Below are 22,697 nucleotides of genomic sequence, written 5' to 3' on the forward strand. Positions count from 1 at the left end.
TAAACTAGTGCTCTAGATTTTAAAGGCAATTCGAACACTAATTTTCTTTCGTTTTTCTAAAGACCGGATATGACATCAACGATTTCACTAAGTGAAAATTGAATAAAAATGAACATTTCACAACGTTTATTTATGACTCCACTGTGTTCTGATGGTGAAAATGTGGTTGGTTTATTCAAATATTACATTTAAACATGTTTTTTTTGTTCAAAATTGTTGGACCACAATGCATTATGGTCTATATTTGTTAATCTAGTGACCATCGATGCATGCTAGTTTTTCGCAAAGACTTCTGTGAAATTTCGAGTGCACTCGATTTTGGAATTATCAGATTCAGACAGCACTAGAAATGGCAAACTCACTATACACTGCATTATATAGTGATTAGGGGGGAATTCGGACACAACCTATGTAATACTAAGCAATATCTTCTGCGTGTCCTGTTGGAGCTAACAACACTAGCAATTGTTGCTAAGGACTTTTCTGATGACCAGATCCAACGACAATAACAAATTCAAAGTTTTAAGCTTAAAGTAAGCTGAAACATCATAAAGCAAATACAAAGCTATCGGCAAAGAAACATGGACATGCAGAAGACATTCCTTTCATGTTAAGGCAGGGCCTAAAATATCGAGTTCGGGGCCGGAATTGTCCCCCGGGCCACCAGTTTCAGACCCCTGGTCTAAACGGTGCAAGGTTATAGGAGACAGTCTTTTTTTGACTCCCATGAAAAGTCTGGTTTTAAACAAAAATAATACATGTTTTACAGTCTGGTGCTAAAAATGTTTTTGATGTTTATTATGTTTTTTTTCTATTAACGGGAACTGTAAGAGGAAAGGTGAATTTATTGTTTCTTTTAAATTCATAAAGGCTCACATTTTCACAATTGTAGTGGATGCTTTTCTCTGATTTGGCCGGTAGTTGGGTTTTTCTTTCACAGCTCTATTCTGATATATGAAAGACTTGATGTCTAAATATTCCGCCGGGCACAAACTGCAGTTATTAATTTCTTTTCTCCATAATCGATTTTTAAATGGTTAGCACTTCCATGAATTGAAAGGGATCCAAATGTCACTACCAATCCGAGTCCCTGATTTATCAAAGTTTGACCTGGTTTTTTTGACGCATGTTCTATGGTAGGGCGTTTTGTACTTGAAGCTCAAAAATGGTCGTAGAAACACGTGAACACGATAGGGGTGAACAAATGTAACATTTCTTAAAACATGTACTGTGTTGATGAAACCCAACTATTACATGGTACTAGTTTACAACTCTTTGACAACGTAGAGAAAATGCGTATCAATCCAACTGCAATCATATTTGTATTCGAACCACATTTCTTGGACCATTAGATGCGGTTTTGAGTAGAATCTACACATCGATTGGACAAGAGTGTTACAATGAGATTGTTTGCCCTTGTAAAAAAAGAAAGTAAAAATAGACATAGGTGGGAGTATTTTGTCTGTTCTCCTTTCCAAGTTGCTTCTCGTAAGTTGTGGAGAAATTGCCTCCCACAGGGGACCAAGGGTTTCCTGAGGCTTGGCAGCTTATTTCCTCACCTTCACAGCTGAGTCCGGTCTGTCACAGAGTTGTACGGCATGTGTTAGGATCAGCTTCTGTGTCATATATGCAGTAAAATAAGCCAAAGTAGAAACATTTCACTCCAAGTCAACAAAAATAAAAGCACTCCCCCAGTGACTGATTCAGCAATCTGTCGTGTCTCCCTGTCTTGTAGTTGGTGCTGCCAGAGTACTCCATCCATGGGCTTTTCTGCATCATGTTCCTGTGCGCACAGGAGTGGCTGACCGTTGGGCTCAACATCCCCCTCCTCTTTTACAACACATGGAGGTAACTATTAAGTCTAAAGTACTACTACTTTGTGTGTATCACTTTTGATTAAATCAGCACATAAACTTATAAAAAACATTTATTGCCTTTGAATCACTTTTGCATTTACACTTTACTAGGTACAGCTATTTACTATCAGTGATGATCTCTTTTATTTATTTGGGGCATAGATTCAAAACGGTGTTGGAAAGATTTAGTCGAAATTGAAACTATTTAGTAACTATTAGTGAATGATGAGAATCTCAGCTTTTGTCAACAATCAAAGACCCATCAATATAGGCCTACCCTACCCTTAGTCCTCCCTGACCACCTTGATTCAGGTGTGTTCTGACAATCACAATGTGGAAACACCCAAGTCTGTAAATCAGTAGAAAGTGTTGCAGAGAGAACAGTAAAACATGGATCTCCATGTTACGCCCCATGTGGTCTAGGGGACCGGGGCCTAACATAAAGGTAAATTAAAGGAAAAAAAAAAAAATGTAACAAAAACACAAATGTCTCCATTAAAAAAAATAAAAATAAAAAAAAAAAACAATATTTACAAGAACAAAATAACCCAAACAATAACTAAAAGTGAAGCAAAGGCTTCAGGGTAATCCAAGGCCAAAATAACAAACAAAACCCCAACTAACTCAACCCAGGGAGCTTACCTGTAAAAGAAACAGTAAAATAACAAACACTAACCTCCCTGGACTAACATAAACAGGAGAAAACATTTACTAAAGAAAATGGCGGTTCACCCCTACAGCTTCACCTAAACTAACCAACACTAAACTAAACAGAGTGGGACCTAAACCAAAAATACCAAAAAAACAAAGTGCGCACAAATCTAAACAGGTGGAGAAGTTCACTGAGCTGCAGCAGAGACAGGTTGCAGCCCAGCTCCCTTCTCCTGGTCTGGAGGTCCAAATGGTGGTTTTAAAGGCTCCCCTCCTTCAGGTTGGACCAATGGGGAGCCATGCCTCCAGCACCACACCTGAAACAAATCAAAAGGAAAAAAAAGACAAAGATCCAAAACACACACAGGAGTCCCACTCTGACAGAAATACACTGCACCAAAAAGAAAGACAAAACCAAATACGGCCACAGCCGTAACACCAGGGTTGGGTTGCTATACATTGATGAAAGAACGTGGAGACTGTTGGAGAGTACTGGAGAGTTGGAGAGTTATGTTCAAGAGACCAGTTTCAGCTATCTGGCAATATTCTGACGGAAGCTGTGATTAGAAGATGGGTTAATTTAAAGGGAGTTTGTTGTGTTACAACCATGCTTAGTTGGTCATTCAGAGTAGGGGTGTGTTCAGTCTCAGGTTACCAATACTGTACCAAAAAAACAAAATTTATCAGACCAGATTTTCAATTGGAATCTGTTAAAGTTAGCTTCAGTTTGGTGGTTTTAGCTACTGTAACATTTGTTGTACCTGTTGAGGTATTCTACCCCTTACTTCAAAGATCAAAGAGTTGGGTTTTTAGCTAGTAAAGCATTCGGTTTTTAGCTAGAAATTACTACGCAAAGCACGATTGGAAAAGGGCAAACAAGAAACAGATGTCTTATTTCTGTTATGAACCTTCAATTACACTTTCATTACAAAATAAAATAGATAGCATTTTCTACAGCCAGTTTACTTCAAATCTAGTGCACGAAAGATATCCCAAAGCAATTTTCCAAATAATACATTTTAATTTATGTGTTCTAAACATGTTTTAACTCTTTTGATTCTTTTCACTTTAAATCTACAGATGATAATGTATGAACTAACATGCATATTAGCAACTTCCAAACTGACACCAACATCAACGCCACATTTTAAGTCAATCTCCTTTTTTCTCCCAATTATTGAAAACACTTTCAAGATCTCAGTAAGTTTAAAGTCAAAAGTTTCTGCCATGTTATCTTCTGATCAGTGACTTGTGCTAACATGAAGTAAAACAAGTGTGGACACTAAAGTGAAAGGTCACTGTCAACTCCAACAACTTCACAAAACATGACACGGTTTTTTCGTGGCCCAATTCCATTTCTACATCACCTCCTCTTAATAGCTAACACTCCCACCTATGCGTCATTGACTATGTATGCGAACTGGAAAGAATAAGTGTGACATCACCTACAGAAAAGGTCCTACTTCCAGTCTCAAAGTATTGAAGTCAATTCAGTTGCCATTTTTTTCCCGGTATGGACATCACCATATTGGAACCAGATGTTGAGGGTAAGCAGTGATTGGCTTGAGTCAGGGTTAGCCAACGTTTCCATGGTAACCACTTGTGCCAATCATCCCTACCACTTGAAAACAGGCTACACAAAATTGTCAATCAAAAGTTTTGAACGTTTAGTGGCAGTCAGAAGGCACTTTTATTGGGGCCAGTTTATAATTTTTGTATCCTCATAGCAACTATAACTGTGTGTTTCCAACATATTCATTACCATCAACTCCTTCACAATAGCTAGGTCTTTTTATCAACAGCTTCAAACAAACCAAATGTGAAGATGTCTTCCATAACTTCCCATTGCATCATTTTTGGAACAAGTGTCATCCAATGGTATAAAGCGAGCACTAAAAAACAGTAATTATCTTCCTTGTTAAGGCTGGTAATACCTACATTTATGAGTCTCTTTGCACACTATTTAACTATATCGCCCATGAAGACACACTGGTAATGATGCTCAGGCGCTTTTTTCCCCTTCTCCTTCTTTGTCTGCCGTTATTTGGTCAAAGAGTACAGAGCATCTTGCTGTCTCATTAAGTGCAGACTGTGCCAGATGCCCACTGGCTACAGATGCAGCAGCTGAGAGATAAGAAGACAGGAGACGAGGCAGAAAGAGAGTGGAGAGCAAATGTAAGGGAAGTAACACCATGATGAAAGACGGGAGACAGATCCAGCAGAGAAGACTTGGAACTGGATGTAGGAATGATATCAGTCCTCTCAGAAGTTTATAATTTGGCTTGTTTAGGGGGTGATTTTAAAAGACGTTCAAATGAAAGCAGAGAGGCTACATGCCTGCTTCGAAATATTCTGAAAATAAGAAATTTGGTGTCAGGGAGTGTACATAATTAAGTTAATGAGAGTTTTACCATTTCCCCATAAATATTTAATTTTCCAGTAGAAAGGTTTAACAATCAAATTTCTTCTTGCTTACAAGAAGTTCCATCATATTACAACATTTCTCACAACACAAAAATGAAATAATTTAAAGACCTTCTCCAATGAAAAACATGTTTGTAAAATATTCATGTGGCCTTTTTCTCATAATGGAGAACTACGGTGGCCAAGAAAGGTCACACAACTTCATATTAAGTTCACAACACAACGCATTAAGTTCACAACACTTAAAGTTCACAACAGAAAACGTTTACAACACAGCACTTTAAGTTCACAACAAAACATATTAAGTTCACAACACAACACTTAAAGTTCACAACAGAATACGTTTACAACACAACACTTTAAGTTCACAACAAAACATATTAAGTTCACAACACAACACTTTAAGTTCACAACATAACACATTAAGTAAACAACAAAACATATTAAGTTCACAACACAACACTTTAAGCTCACAACGTAACACATTAAGTTCACAACATAACACATTAAGTAAACAACAAAACATATTAAGTTCACAACGTAACACATTAGGTTCACAATGTAGCACATTACCTTCACAATGTAACACATTAAGTTCACAACACAACACTTTAAGTTCACAAGATAACACAATATGTTCGCAACGTAGCACATTATGTTCACGATGTAACACATTAAGTTCACAACAAAACACATTAAGTTCACAACACAACACTTTAAGTCCACAACATAACACATTAAGTTCACAACACAACACTTTAAGTTCACAGCGTAACAATAAGTTTACAACGTTGCACGTTCACAATGTAACACATTAAGTTACCAACACAACACTTTAAGTTCACAATGTAACACATTAAGTTCACAACGTAACACATTAAATGTACAACATATATAAAGAAAATTAAGATAAAAAATCTTCTACTCAGCTACATTGTGATGCATCCACTTTCAGACAGATAGAGTCATATATTTTTTGTCGTTTGATGATCTGGTATCCGGGCTGGTCAATTTCCATCAGCCAGTTTCACACACGTTCTGCATGATGGTGTCCAGGCCAAACTCATCAAGGCATTTGTAAACGCGCTGTCTCCTTCGTTCCCTAACCTTCCTCAACCGCCTCCCATTTTTTTGTGGTCTGGAACGGGTCAACTACCCGGAGTGTGGTCTTTTTGCCCCCTGTGGCAGGTACTTTCACTCCCCAACGGACACCAAGGAGCTGCTGTACGACCCCGCATCTGTGATGAACGGCGACACGCTCAAGTTCTGCCTGAAGGAGGCCTGGTGCAAACTGTCCTTCTTCGTCCTCTCCTTCTTCTACTATCTCTACTGGTAAGTTTTGATTGGAGGCATGGGGAGATCATTGGATTACCTGTGGAGATGATATCATGACTATAGTTAAAGCCATAGTTTGATGCTGGACTGAAATTTTGTACAATTTCTGTTTTTAATTAATTGTTTTATTTTTCAGTTTTGCAGCAAAGTGCGTGCAAATCACTGAATAAAGTAACAAATTCTCTGTCAATCACATGCTTGAGTGTACTGTAGTTGTTAGATGCATGTGATATTATGAGAACTTGATTCTTTACTTCATTGGCTAGCACCACCAGCTAAGATCCAGCCAACAGGTCATAAAAGATGCATTTTATTTCTAAAGAATGTTGTTATGTTCTAATGCCTTCACTTTGACCTGGTATTGTCCAATACTCAACTTCTTCTTGCAAGAATCTTTCACTGTTATGTGACAGTAACGGTCAGAGTTTTCCTATCCCTGTCCGACTGTAATCCCTCTGGATTCCTGTCCTGTGCGTCTTGTGGGTGCTGCAGTGTTTGGAACCTGGAAATATCCCTCTATTAGGTCTAATCAATGGAAACATTTCAAGGTACAACCCTCACACTTTTTGTTATTTTTTTGATTTGGTAGCAAGAGATCTTTAAAGGTTTTATACTGTATTGGTCCCAATATAAGACAGTGTTTAAGTGTCCTAAAATCCTAGAACGAATTTGTTTAAATCATCAAAATAAAGGGTACAGTGTCTCTAACTGTCCAGACGGTGCCAAAATCTGTTTGACTAATAATTTGACCAAAATTTACTCAAGATTGTTTTCACACTGAGTAGTAAAAAGTGTGATGGTATGCTGGGAGTTATGGACCAGCAAAAAAAAAAAAAAAAAATCTGTTAAGTTCTATGATGACTTGGCTGAATACATCAGAACGGAAAGTCCTCATCCAGAACCAGAGTACCCATATAGCTTGAAAAATGACGTGAACACTTACAGTTTTTCAAGCTTTGGGGTTAAAGTTACAGTTAGGGTTGGGTTAAGTTGTGTAATTTTCGCTTCCGGCTATTTATGTCAGATGCTGTCTTGTCTGCAGCCAGGTCCCTCTCAATTGTGCTCTGATATTCATTGGATAATCACGTTTTTAGAATAATTCGTGTTTAACTATAAGTCAGAATTTATCATTTTTAACCGTTTTTTTGTTTTTTTTTCAGACTGAATCGCTTTTGAAATTCCAACTTGAAACTCATAAACTCCCTTTGGTTTATTTTTAGCCCTTTGTTTAAATGTGGACTTGAGGCTCATTTGCCACCAGATGGAAACTTTTTGTTTGTAGATAGACCACAGTTTTAGTTGTTTGGTACCAAAAGGACCGGTGGGAAGTCCCGTTTGAATGATGATACCAAACACTCAAACTCTATGAGCGTACGGAGTTCAAATGTGGTTTCCCACTTGTCCGTCTGCTGAGGCCTAAGCAACCCCATATAACTTCTCTCCTACAGCAGTTTTTCTTTTTTTTAGTTCTGAATAAACATCTTTCAGTTTTTAAAGAATTTTTTTAATATTTCAAAGGAAAACAAATATTTGTATGTACTGCAGTGGACAGGTGTTTACCAGTTTAATCAGACAAACAGGAAAATTACATGTAAGAAAAAAGGGTTCTCTAACAATTTTTTTTATTTAACAAGAGACTTTCTCTTTAATTCATAGTCGTTTTATATCTGGGCCAATATGGTAAATTTGGAGTAAACTTTTGCATACTTTTACAGTTATAACATGACCTATAGATATGCTTATACTAGAGTTAGTCTGTGTTTGTAGCTACATTCTGAAGTCAGTATTTTCAACATTCAGGGGCAATAATAATAATATTACAAACAAACATCTTTCAAAGTTTGTTTAAAATTTGACATCTATCACAATTAAGTTGTGGCGCTTTGAGGACTCCCTCCTGGCACGGTGTTGCTCTTCTACTAAAGATTAATGCTCAAAAAGCTATTTATTATTTCCATTTGTAGTGCATCCATTTCCACAGCAAGTGCTTCTATTATACTTAACAATACTCTATCCATGTCGCTGTACGTTTGGTAATTACAGTTTATCAGAAAATATTGTATAAAGTTCTTAAAAAAGTACCATAAGTCTTAAAATAGGCAGATTCAACCTCATATGAACACCAATGACTCCTATATAAAATTGTACATTGAAATACATTCTTTAAACTATTGTAATTCTTTGATCGCTTGGGTAATTGACTTAATTCTAACACATTCTGAAGCTGAAAAAAAGCAGATTTGCTTTGAAATGTAACACTTAACCTCTGTAAATTGCTTTTTGGTGGTAAAGCGTTGCATAAATAACCTTTGTTTACACATTTCTGTCAGACTGAAAGAGACAAGGCGGATAAATGTAGAATTATAGCGCATCTATATCTATAATTATCTCTCTCTATATATAGCCATATATTTACATATCTATAGCTAAGTGTAACCATGAAGTGCGTTAATGATAGTGTAAGAATTTTGGTTCGTTTTGATGGATCTGTCACTATCTGTACAATGGCTAAGACTTGGCTAAATTTTGGTCATACTGTGTCTTGTCTAAAAAAGAATCAGTGATCAGCTCTGGTGAGACTCTAGCAAATATGTATATATATATATATATATATATATATATATATATATGTATATAAAACTATCAAAAAATTTTATTTATGACATTTTTAAGATTAGGAATTAATCGACATGAGAAAATACAATAGTAAATGCAGTAAAAACTTCACATAAAAATGGTTTGTTTGTTAACATTTTAGGAAAAAAAATGATTAATAACTAATCTGATCATATGTGTTGCAGGTAAAGAAAAGGGTTTTCATTTGAGGTTGTACTAAGAAAATTCTAGGACCATAAATGTCCAAGTAATAAGTTAAATGTTAAAACCTTTACCAAAAAAGTATGTATAGTTTTTCTCACAATATCAATGCAATAAAGAAATTTAGCAAAGTAAAGGCTCTTCCTAGCTGCTGTCTATCCCATGGGCACTGCTTTGCCGTAGTTGTGCAGTAAACTCTCAGCTTGAACTGAAACCATCTTGCTTCTTCATCTCACTCCATCCCGCCCCACTCTGGCTCATACAGGACCGTGCTGCTTTACAGACCCGCGGGGCAGCAGCGGCAGGAGGAAGGTATTCTGCTGTTGAAGGTGATGGTGCATTCACTTCCAATTAAATCGGATTTGATAAAACATTCTCAGTTTGTCACACGTCCTCTGAAGCTATGTTCACACCGCTATAGTATATACTATGTGGTAAAGAGGACATTCAAGACTGTGCGTCACATGCTCGGTGTGAACGAAGCATTAGAGTTTTTCGCACGAAGAAAGAAAAAGCAAATTTTTATATATATACTGTATATATATATATTATACAAATTAGCTATTCCTTCCAAATACGCAATAACTACTCTTCAAATTCAAAGAAAATGGCATTTGAAACCCATCCCTCTGGTTTAATTGGAAGTGGATCAGCCTGAGGCCTCTTTTCATTTCTGGGCGGGGCTTCAATGTGTTTTTTGTACCTGTGCTTGTTGCACTCTTTTCCAGAAACCATCTTACCTGCATTATATGAACCCCCCCAAATAAAACTCACATTCACTGACCCTTGTCTTTATGCACTGTAAACACAGAACACAATTAAGCATGCCCCATCAGGCACAGATGAACACACACTCTTCTCACCGGGCTGAATCTAACCTGTCATTTGATCCACCTGCGTGCAGCAGTACAGAAGTGCTGACTCCCAACAGCATGGAGTTCACCTTTCCCTAAGAAATCTGTAAAAAACAGGAGGGGATGCATCAATATTGTACTTCTACAGCGCTGTCTGTCATCGGCACCCCTTCCTCAGTATCTGCTCGGATTGTGATTCCTTAACCTCTGACCCTCCTTGTCTTCTCTTGTCTATTCTGAGTGCTTTCCCAGTAACAGAAACTTCCACTCCTTGCAAGATGAAAACAGGTTTTCTTTCACTGCTTGGTTTGAAGCATGTTGTTAAATGCAACAGCCCGTGTGCTGCACTGAAGCAACTGAACCTTTTTTCTCCTCTGTCTTTCCAGAGCATGAAAAATGAATGTTTGCTTGCATTGAAATGGTTAACTTGGACAAAAAGAATCTACAGCCACAGACAACCAAAATACATAGCTCCAGAACATTAATTTTAGTGATAATTATTGCTGGCATAACTTTTGTTTATATATATATATATATATATATATGTATTATAAATGTACAAAATAATCAGCTATCCACACAATGACTAATACTTTAAACATTTATTTCAACCCACATGAACAAAAGTGGCAAAAATACATACAGGGTCGAACATCAGTTATATTTGACTGTACGATACTCTTACTCAAGGACACCAAGGGGTGCTTTTCCCCAAAACAACTTGTGATCTCATGAATTTCACAGGGAACATCTATTTCTATGAAATAGTGAGACTTTCTCTATGAATTCTTCAAGTTTCACTTAAAGATAAACTCTGAAAAAAATTGGGTTTTTGGTGTGATTAAAATGTTCTTTCTCGATTTTTCTGATGATGGAAGACATATAAAAAGAAAAGTAAGCTAAAAATTACATTTCTGAGTATGTCTTTATTGAAATAGTGAATCAGGTGAAGTCGCAAAAATGCCGTTTGATGAAAGGCTTATTGGTGACTAAGAAAAAAGAAGCTGTGTAAGCCACAAGCTCTCTGCTCTGCAGAAATTCTCCTAGATGACACTGATTTTTATTTTTCATTTTATTTTGGACAAAAACAGCATAATCATAACTGAAAAATCCCTGGGAAGGCTTTTACAATAGATACAAAAAAATGATTGGAGTGGGTCTTTAAAAGGAGGACTCCCTCTGAAGAAACCAAAAGAATCCCTGCTGATTTGTCCTTTTCTTTTCAACACTTTTTTGTCATTCTGTCCGTTAACGTTCACAAACCAGAGAGTGAAATCGCATTTTTGTCACCATACGACAAAGCTGAGTCGGCATGAGCTGGCAGAGGCCTCAGCCGTTTGCTTTCTGGCTGTGAGGTGCTGATCTGTTCTCGTCATGTCCCAGCTCACCCAGACAAGTGTCAAATCCTCAGCTGCTGATAAAAGCCGCTGCTGATGGAGGGACCTTCATTATGACTCTTTCTTATTCAGGTAAACCGCAGAGACGCTCTGATGCCAAACAGCCGAGCTGGATCGGACGTCGGGCGACAGTGCCAATGCGAAAGATATGAAACTTGGCAAAAATCCCTTTGCACATTTCACTGCTAACTTGTGCTTTACAGCTTGTTTTGCACATGATCATTGCATTACATGATGCTCATCAGCTTTTCTTTTTTGGTTTGCAAGTTTTTCACAGAGTTGTGGGTCCGATTTTGACACAGACAAACCTGCCAGGAAGGATAAGCAGTTTTGCATTTCTAGGTCGTGGTAAAAACCTAAAAATGTAAACTTGAGACATTTTGTAAGGAAAGAAATTGATATGATTTTTAAAAGACAAAAAAACAACCAGCAGTTTTTAAGTTAATAATAAAGATCAGTTCTAGCTTCTGTTGTAAATTCATGAAGGTTGTACCACCTCTTTTAGTCCTACGCTTTTTGTTCAAGACCTTACAAAACAAAGGACTGTGCTCCTGCTTTTTACGATGCCATATAACCTACTTTTGCTAAAATGCTCTTGGACAGATGGCCTCATACGTCTGGTGTACAGAGTTCAAGGTGACTGCATGTTAGCCAGGTGCTTTGGCTACACATTGAACCACTGCTGTGCTATGTGGAGTTTAGCTCTAAGCATCAAACATGGTCAAAACTTCTCCGGTTTGTAAAACAAAGTTTAGGATTATCATGAATTGTAGCTTTGTGTAGACTAATGAAGTTTAGCTAGTCCCATCCTTGTAGTCCTTAGAGATTTGTACTGAAATTGACTTAATCACTTAGCATACTCTAATGAATTGGAAATGTACATGTTGGTGTTTTTTATTCAACATTGTTCCTGGTTTAACATCAAGGGAAATCCACAAGGAAGTTCCAATCTCAATCTTTAAGTACTTTATTGGAAGCTGTTTTCCAGATTAATGTGAAACATCATCAAACTTTCTGAGTTTTTCAGCTATTAAAATGTTACACATATTTAACTTTGGACAGAGTTCCCTTTTGTGTTGCTTTCTTTGTAGCATTAACCTCGAATAGTCTATAATATATTTTTTTTACAAATTTACCTATAATTCCCATCTGGGGTAAAGTTTGCACCATAGTACCGGTGCAAAATGTTCCCAATAATATTTATACTGTCAAACAACAAGAAAGAACGTGGACATCAAATAAATGACGGGAAACTGAAAGTGGAACAGATCAAATCTGGAAAGAATCGAATGTTTCTGTTCAGTAAAAAGAAGCAACAAAGAAACTAATTTGGAATTTTTTGCAAAATTGTGATGCATTCATTTGGCTTTAGTGACTGTATATGTGAACTGGAGTGGGTGAATGTGATGTCACCCATAGAAAATGGCTTATCTCCAGCTCTAACAAAATTTGATTTAGTTGCCACTTTCTCACTTGGTGGACATTGAATATGTTGGAGATGTCATAGGAAGCAATGATTGATCCAAAATCTGTCAATTAAATTCTGCGAACGTTCAATGTGAGGGCCAGTAATAACACTTTTATTTAGGCCTCTGATTGGCTAGTTTATCCATCCATCCCTTTTCTAAACCACTTTATCGCTTCTGGGGTCACGGGGCTGCCAAAGTCTAACCCGACCAGTTCCAGTTCTGGCCAAAGGTAGGATACACCCTGGACAGGTCGCCAGTACTTTTACTGAGACGTCTTATTGGCCAGTTTAGAATTTGAATAACTTGCACTAGAGAAAATAATATATACAGTATATTGTTGGGTTTCAAATGTCAAAAAAACATAGGACTAAAAGAGGTGGTACATTTCCTTTTTAACTTTACAAACAAACATATTCTGAAAAGTCAAGCATTATATATATATATAAAATGAAATGCCCTTTTTTCCTTTCAAAGATGTTTTAACTCTGTGTTTTTTGTCTGTTTCATGTGTTTCAGTATGATCTACTCCTTGGTTACCTCATAAACAGCCACTGTATTAGCAACCAGGGAGAAACGCCTCTGGAAACCTTTTATACAACAGAGTGCCGGTCCAGAGGACAAATTAAAATGAGACCATGAGATTTTTTTTTTTTTTTCGAGGTGAAGCTAAAAAAAAAAAAAAAAAGAAGAATCAACTGAGTTCAGAGCTGCTTCTCTGCTTCACAAAGAAGGCTTTGCTTTCGCCTGTGTGTGAAAACCGAAGACTAAATCTACTGTTTACAGTCTGCTGAAGGGAGACCAGAGATTTTCACTGCCTGACCAACATTGGTAACAAACACGTTTAAAGAGGCGTTCAAAGGCCTCCTCTGGGATGCTGCGGCGTGCACTGCAGACGTGGTCCGGAGGATGAAAAAGCACAGCGGCGTTTGCACAGTGAAGCGCCCGTTCACCCTGCTCAGCACCGCGCTCCACTGACTATAGCGATCAACAGTGCAGAGGAGAAAAAAAACATGGGTCAAGCGGGGTGACCACTACAAAGAGAGGTGAGGTCTAGCAAAAAGCACCAGAGCAAGATAACTCTGCTGACATTTTCCCGGAAGTTTTCCTGGAAGTTCACCAACGGCAGGATTTCTATCTAACATTAATGGCTTTTTGTGACGAGTGCTTTCTGTGTTTTCTTCAAAGAATGACGTTATCTTCTAACCGATCCACAGTAGTCTAAGCAGCAAATGCCTTTTTTCCGTGTTGTGCTGGTGTCATTGTGGGAAATTCTTTTGAAACCTATCCCCCAAACCCATCGAAAGCTTTTTGTAGTAGCCGAGCACACATTCTTTGCACAAACAGTGTCTTTGCTGTTGCACAATGTTCGCAATATTTGGGCTCAATATTCGAGGAAATGTACAACGCTCTAGCCATGTAGGTGAAGGTCTTCCAACCTGTAAAGAACTTCTCGGCCTCGTTTGAAGGCAGGGAAACAATGTGAATATTTTCTAGCGCTCTCTTTAGGTGACGGACCAAAATGGGTTTTTTTTTTGTTGTACTCTACGGAAATGGAAATACAGTAATTCAGGAGAATCCTTAACGCTGTTTTGTCCTGGAAACTCCACTTAAAAGGACAAATATTACCTTTTTTTAACCTTTATGATGTGAACATTGGTGTAAAGGTAATACACAGCGATGTATTCCTCAGATGAAGCTCTCGATAATCAAAATTGCAGCTGGAATAAATATACGTTTTTTTTTCTCCCCAACCTCTTTCACCTGCAAAACAACTGAACGCGTTTTGACTTGTGTATGTGCACAAGTATTAATCCAATGAGTTTTATCCCACTGTATGAATAGTGGGGAACTGTCTACCAGTTGGCCATCAAGAGACACCTCGGTGAAAGACGGAACCACTTTTTTGAAGAGTTCACCCATGCTGTGCACTCACAAGCTAACTGAGAATACAGCCTAAAGAGGGGCAACAACAAAATCCGTCAATCAGGGGGAGTTAGTGAAACATTTCACTTACTTTGGTCAACTTATATTGGACAGGAAGTACTAAAATGTACACAGACCAGGAAGAAAATAAAGCATGAAAAGTGGTTATACTATCATATATTGTTACACACCTTCACCTCTTTACTTTATTGTTTCTTTATCTATACCTTTTGTGTCCTGATTGGATGCATAGAGTGCTTGAAGGCCGGATAAGCGGATAAATCGTTGGATCCCAAACAGACAAAGGCTACCACTCGCTTCAACTTTGAATTAAGATAAGTGCAACACTACCTGGAGAAAATCCTTATGGGCAAAAGGGAAATCATAAAAACTTCATGGAATAAGTATCACAACATTGTGAAAGTTCATCCAAAAAGATATCTAGCCACTTTTTCATGGTTTATAGTTCTGTGGATGTGAGCCGTTGACATCACTCTCTTAGTTTATATCCACTTTTTGGTGATATAGTCTGTATGTGTTTCCTCCGTGAACAACCCTAAACCCTCATATTCAACTAAACTAGGGATGATTTGTTTAATTCACACCAATCTTCACGTGAACCTTCAAAACTACCCAACCAAACCTTGGGCAAACAAGAGCCCTTTGGGATGGACCGTGGAGCGCTCGTGTGATCACTCAAACGGTTGATCCCAGGTGTCCAAAGATAAAAAACAAATATGTAAAAATAGAAGAAGAGGATACACGAGGACAGCACATTCGCCATGGTCCACAGGAGTATTTCTGTAGGTCTGACAACACAATAGTCAGCATCTGTTTCCAGAAAATTTCAACAATGTCTTGTAATACTTTGAAATTGCACTTGAGAGATCCATAAACACTGCCACCATGACACTCACATAGCTGATTTATAGCTTCCACTTGTAATTAAAGACTAGAATCTCAGTTTAATGTGATGCCATTCATTTCTGTGGGACAGCAGAGGTGATCTCAGGGTGCTTTACATAGAAATAAAGATCAGTAAAAAAAACTGGAGTTTAGTTCATTCCAAATCAGACTCAATTGTTTTTTTTTTTTTGGAATAAAATCAAGCATAAGCAATTCTAATTTTGATTCAGTTCAGTGCATTTTATTATAAAAACAATAACAAGATGCCCTCATTGAAATGTACTTTTTCACAATACCATCACAATTTCCCCTTTTCAGCTCGACTAAATTATGCTGTAATAGCACAAACAGTGTGGATGTAGGTAGCCTTTCAGCATACACATGCTGACCGATCTGTATGAACTTCACCCCCAGAGAAGACATTTTTTCTCTTACCCCAACTTGAGCATTTCTTTTTTTTATTCTGTACATGTATATGATCAAGTTCAATTTCAATATTGTTTATGAAATAAAATATTTAAAATCTAAAGACTCCGTTTTGCCTGTATCTTCTCACCATATTGTAAAAAAAAAAACAAATGTTAACAAAATGTTTGATTTTCAGATGAAGCTACCCAAAACGCAGATATAAAGAGGCATCTGATTGGTCAGACGGTTGATGGGAAGTTTTTCTTGTGAAATATCTCTTTAATCTGCAATAACGTTGCAGAGTTTAACACTACAGATACATCAAATTGTATTTAAAATAACTCAACATTGTTCAGTTGACACACCTAAAATAAAAAAATAAAAAACCAATACAGTTCAGTATGTTGAAGCAAAGTTTTCATTTGTTTCACTCACTAGTTTACCAAAGTCATTCAAAAAAATTGACAGACTTCTGAGCACTGTGTACCAAATTGGTTCCAGGTCAGGATACAAAACCAGAATTCCCTCATAAGGTACATAGTTTTTTTTTAGAAATTAAAAGGTTTCCTATAGCCATATTGCCTGAAAAGTTTTCTGTTATAAAACTTAAAAAAAACCTTCATTGCAAAAGAGGACTACATTCCCACAGTACAAACATTCATCCTCAGATATCCTTTCCTGCATGTATTAAGATTCATTGACTGCATCGTCAGAAGTTCTTGTAGTCTTTGTTTTGATTTATTCGAGACAGAGAGATATTTTCTCCGCGGTTGCAGCTGTGCACAGACTTGTGTTGCACAATGACTCCATTTATCACATGTTTTCGAGCTTTATTGTCGTTGTTTGCTTCTTGTGAAGCCAATAAATGTTGGTGCTTGCAGTGTGGTTTGTTTATGGCTGTGTGTGTGTGCGCATCCCCAGACACAAGGCTGTAACAAATGACAGCCTGATGGCAAAGTCGAGCCTTTGGGACCACTGAAACAACAAAAACATCAGGACGAGTGGTATGTGCAAAGCATACATCTCTGTAATGTCCTACGGTACGACGTTTTATGATAAATAGACACACTAAATAAATTAGTGCAGGTAAATAAGCGTTTTACATCTTGTTAATGTTGACATATACATTGATTTTATGTGTTGGACCTAGACTCAATGGCCCAGATGCATAAAAACAACAATCTACTTGTGCAGTTTGCATTTTCAAACACTGATTTAAATGGCTTACATGGGACAGCAACACCATGGCAACCTTGTGTTATCCGTGTGACACCAACCATCAATCGACTGTGGAGCAGTGGGAGCCTGTGGAGTGACAAACGAGGATTCTCTGTGGGATGGAGAAGTCTACATCTGACAGATGCCAGGACAAAGCACATGGCTGTATAAGGACACCTGTCACTTTTCCCTAATATCTTATAAATATTTTTGTTTTTGTGCTTCACTAATGACTCAGACCATTAAAGCATCATTATGTATACACATGTCTCTAGGTTTTATAGAACAAAAGTTTTTTTTTTTTTTTTTACTAAACTTATAAAGAATACTTTCAGAGCAGAATTAAAACAGTTCTGAGGATCTGTCAAACTTTAGGGATCCATGGTGCTTTAAACCATAAATGTATAAGGATTGACAGATCCTTCTATCTTTTTAAGTTTTGTCCGTGCTTTTCCTTTTAAGCTTCTCTAATTTGGGCCCTAACTTTATGTAAGCACGTCCAGGTGGTCCTTCCACACTTCTCATTACTTCATGAATTCGTTCAGTAAGCCATTTTAGACCAGCTGGGAGATATAAAATTATGTTTGGGGTCTCAGCTGAGAACAATCCAGGAAACCCCAAAAAGATGGTCTACTCTGGAATCATAACGGATTTATAAAGGAAATTATCCTTAAAAAGGGGGTAGTCTTTTTATTGACACATAACTAGTGGCTCTTTCTTTACATAACAACTTTACTAAGCCTTGAAGTTGAGTGATGGCTTCTGGACTGAAAATCCTCTTTTTTAAACCTTTGTCTGCTCATCCAAGTGGCTTCATAAGTCAATGGCAGACCAGACTGATGAAACCACTTGGATGAGTGGCGAAATGTTTCATGAAAGAAGACTTTAAGTCTAAATACCATGACTCAACTTCAAGACAATGTCACCTAGATGAATGAGGACCTTTTTGGATAGCCTTACTGGGCATGTTCTACCAACTAACAGTAGGCCAGGCTTTGATGCAAGCTTGTCCCTTAAATCTCTCAGTTTGAAGCCAACTCATAAAGGGCCAAACATTAGTTTCTCAAATAGACAATTGACTCCCACCTTAAAAAGTCCAACTTTTATACCAATTATAAATATATATTTATACCATGGAAACTGTCTCTAATGTTCATGGGTTTACTTAGTATCTTTTTTTAAGCATCTAATGGGTAATGTCAGAGAATGTCCATTCACAATATTAATGCCAAGTTCAAGTCTCAGCAGCTGTCACACACCTGGGTGTATGAAGTCTGTTTTCTGCATTTGATCGAGGGGTTGTCGCATTTGACCCTAGGGGGGAGGTGAGTTGCATAAACAACTGTGCTCTAGAACCACTTGATTTAATGTCCCAACCTATTAAAGCAGCAGTAGGGCGGTCGACAGCTAAATCGTAAGATTGCAGCTTTTATACCCACCTTGCTCACCCATGTGTTGAAGAGTCCTTGGGCAAGACACTGGGCACCACCTTACCTCTGGTGGAAGGTTGGCGCCAGCGTTCGTTAAGGAGCCGCCATCAGTGTGTAAACGTGTGTGTGAATGAAACTGTGACTGTAAAGCACTTTGGGTACTCAAGGAAGGTAAATGGTAAATGGTAAATGGCGTATACTTGTATAGCGCTTTCTACCCTCCTTCGAGGGCCCAAAGCGCTTCACAGTCACAGACCCATTCACGCACACATTCACACACTGGTGGTGGCTCCGCTGCCGAACACTGGCGCCAACCTCCCACCAGAGGCAATTCGGGGTTCAGTGTCTTGCCCAAGGACACTTCGACACATGGGCGGGCAAGGCGGAAGTCAAACCCGCTCACTTCTGATTAGGAGTCGACCGCCCTACCGCTGCACCACGGCCGCCCAGAAGGTAGAAAAGTATTATACAAGCGTACAACATTTTCCATTTTAAAGTTGAATATCAAGCAGGTAGGTGTTGGATTATCTTTTTTAGAGTATTTGTTAATATCTGTCTGTGGATTGGAACCCATGACTCACCAGTCTCATGGAGTACACTCTACCACTTAGCTCAACTGATAGTTTGCTATTAACATATTGTAGAAGAATGGTGTAGAAACCCCAAAAAGTACATAAAACTTCCACATACATGAATGCAACCACATAGATGTCAGTATTTGTAAGTCATTTGATTTCAATTGGTACAGAACTACATCTACACACACATTTTGTCATTAATAATCTGATAAGTACACTAAAGAAGTGGTTATAGTTAGTTGTGCAACATTTTTTGCAATAAAGTATTTAACAATGCATGTTTAAGAGTGCATTGTGCCTTCAGTAAAAAAGCACATCAGCTGAGTCATCATGTGACAAAGTCACAACCATATGACCACCATATTTTCCTCCCCACAGCCCTCTGAGCTGCTCACTCGACCATAATAGAGTTCCAATATGGACTTCTACTTGTCTGTGCGCATTTTGCATGAATCTGTATGTGCGCACCGCATCCGCGGTCATGCAGGCGGCTTGCTCGACTGGATGGATTATTACACATGACTCAATTACACATGCAGCACATGAGCTGTGGCCTCACCTGATGCCCGCTGTCCTCATCTGGACTCGTACGCTGTTCCCACCAGGCGAGACAGAAACGTTCCTTTTGTTTTTGTCCCAAACAGTAAATAAAAAACTTGTATATCAGGGTACAAAACACTTGTGTTTTTCAATGTATTATAAATTATTTCAATTATAATTGATACACTTCCAAATCTTATATCACTTGATGGAATACAGCACACACATAGCATAAATGTGACCTCCCTAAATGGCTACAAATGATGAATAAGTCATGTTTAACATCAAAATGTCAGTCTTTGTTCTCTGTTGATGCCGCGGAGGAGCCTGGCTAACATATCTGAATCAAATCCGGCACTGGAAACAGGTGGAGATGGCGAGCCTATGAGAAGCAGAAACAGTCGCACGCGACGCCCAAATCAGTTTGACATCGTAAATGGGCCACCCTAATGGTGATGACAGTGTGCAAGCTCAGCTGACATGAGATGACACAGAGATCAGGCGCACCTCCACTGGCCCAATGCAGCTCAGTGCTGTTGATCCTTCAGATGGTGTATAACCAAACAACTATAAACACAAATGACTCAGCCTTATTGTAGACGAGGCATCAGCCAAAAACTATGGGGAGACAGTGGAGAAGAATTTGTAAAAAAAAATAATTATTTAGATTACACATCTAAGAATAAATCTTAGCCTTCTGTTGTTTTGTTTTTTTTTACTTTATTTTCTCGTTTCAATTTATATTTATTATTAAAGTATTTTGTTTTTTGCCTTTATCTGTTATTTTTATTTGTATTAACGTGCTAGAATTTTTTTTTAGGGGCAGACTTCAATAAGTAAGTTTAAGTACTATTGTAGCTATTATCGTTTCCATCATATTTATTGTATTATAACTACTTAAATGTTTAAAACATTAAAAAAACAATTACATTCCCCCTTATTTATAGTTATCTGTTTAGTATCAAGTAGCTTTAATACGCCCCTTATAAATATTTTAGTTTATATAATAATCAATGTTTAGAATTGTTTTTGAATATCCCCTCTCACCTTCCTACCTTTGGGATTATGAAATGTGTGAGTTAGTACTGTATGAGTCCCAGCAGGATCTGTATTTTGCTCACCGGGTTTACTTCCTGTGTTGGAGGACGACCTTTAGACGAGCTTTAAACCAACGCCACATGGTTCCTGTGTGTGAATATTAACAACCTCAGCTTGAAGACCTCTTCGACTGACACGCCAGGGGGTGTTCTCATCAAAAACTGCCTGACTAGTTAAAATCACATCAACATGAAGGATGGCTCAGGAGATCTTGGAAGATTCATATCCAAAATTTGACAAGCTGCAACAACTAAATGAAGTCGTTTTCTCTTTATGTGGTAGAAGAGTGATAACAGAGGAAGACGAACCGTATATGTTCTTGTACTCTTGGTCCTCATTATGTTTCAATTTGTCAGTGGTGATGCTCATTACTGACTAGGGTTTTATAAAGGTTGGATTCTGGTTTAGCGAGCTGAAAGTGACAGGAGGCAGGCGATGCCTGGTTCAGTGTGACAGCAGAAAAGACATGTGCTCTGATGCACTCTTCATGCCAACTCTAAAACCCCTGTTTCCACCTGGAGCTCAGCGTTTTTCTCCATGTGTGACATTTTAAATGACACTCAAAGCCATACTGCACTTTCCCTGTTTTGTCACATGGCTGAGTGAAGAGGAGGACATTATCAGAGCTCGGCAAACACCGGCCGCTCTTGAAAAACAACCTGTTGGTTGCCTGATGAATGAGAGGTATTGGTCAATCTTTCATGTTTTTTTCTGCACAACTGAAAAGGAAAATCTTTTAAAGAAATGTAGTTATCTTCCCCCCAAAAAGACAAAGATTTTTCCATGAGAAGCTTAGAGACATTTCTTTGCAACTTTATTTTTTTCCCCTGTAAATCGCCTTTGTACCTGATGACGGCCATTGTGTTACTGGAAGAAGCAGCTCCTCTGGCTGTTTGGCCCTCTTGCCTTCAGCCTGCAGACTCCAGCTGCTAAAATCAGGAGCAGCTCATCTGAACACAAAAGTAAACTGATTTGTTTGGCTCGCTAAGCGTTTCTTGTCAGCTTTTTTCAGCTTAGCAGAATTGGGAAAAAATGTCCAGGATGGCGTGTGGAGAAAAAAAGGTCTATATATGGAAAGATGCTAAGTAAGAAGCTTTGTGTTTCAGATTGTCATGTGAGGCGCTGGCAGGCATTGACTCACACAACAATGATCATTGATAAGCAGTAATTGTAGTGACAACATTTAAATAAAGGTTTTACGAACATGTCTGTTTGACTCGTTTTGACGTAAGCCTCTAGCAACATTTTATTTTACAGTTACCCAAATATGTTACTTTTACTAGTAAGTAGTTACTTTTACTATAGAGTAATTCCATCACTACTGCAGGCACTTTTGGGATTAATTGATGAGTTACTAAGATTACTTACTTTTAGGGTTAACCTCACAAAACTGCACACTAGGAGTGGGATTACCACAATTTAATGATGTAATTTGTTTCCAAGTGGATTCAAATCCCCAAAAGGTTTAAATTAAGTAAATTAATTAAACACAAAAAATAACATTGTGTGTTTGTGCTGATTTACTGACATATTTTTTCTGCATCGTTGATATAAATTGAATTTGATACACTGTTCAATCCTAAAGGGGCACGAAAGGTTGTCTATTATGCAAAGGGCCTTGAGACAACCTTGATGGTGAATTGAAGCTTTATAAATAAATGAAATAATAATAAATAAATAAAAAAACACACCTGGAACATATAAACATAAAAAATACCCAACATGTCTGCCTTGTTTTGCTGAAGACTTTGGACAAATTAATACTTAAAAATGTTTTTCTTTTAGATGAACAA

At 37.8% G+C, this 22,697-nt stretch overlaps 1 protein-coding gene across 2 annotated transcripts in view; it reads left to right on the forward strand.

Moving 5' to 3' along the window:
- cnih3 (cornichon family AMPA receptor auxiliary protein 3) overlaps nucleotides 1-16,161 on the forward strand; it is a 66,039-nt gene extending 49,878 nt beyond the window's left edge. Inside the window, exons 4-7 of one of the 2 annotated variants that reach the window (XM_024291073.2) lie at nucleotides 1,736-1,848; nucleotides 6,117-6,263; nucleotides 6,759-6,814; nucleotides 13,320-16,161. In XM_024291073.2, coding sequence (XP_024146841.1) covers nucleotides 1,736-1,848; nucleotides 6,117-6,263; nucleotides 6,759-6,789 — 291 coding nt within the window. In that variant the 3' untranslated portion in view covers nucleotides 6,790-6,814; nucleotides 13,320-16,161. The remainder of the gene's footprint in view (nucleotides 1-1,735; nucleotides 1,849-6,116; nucleotides 6,264-6,758; nucleotides 6,815-13,319) is intronic. The other variant, XM_024291074.2, reaches the window with a different exon arrangement.
- The last annotated feature ends 6,536 nt before the right edge of the window (nucleotides 16,162-22,697 follow it).

The sequence above is a fragment of the Oryzias melastigma genome, linkage group LG24 (genome assembly GCF_002922805.2).
Source record: "Oryzias melastigma strain HK-1 linkage group LG24, ASM292280v2, whole genome shotgun sequence".
Lineage (NCBI taxonomy): Eukaryota > Metazoa > Chordata > Actinopteri > Beloniformes > Adrianichthyidae > Oryzias > Oryzias melastigma.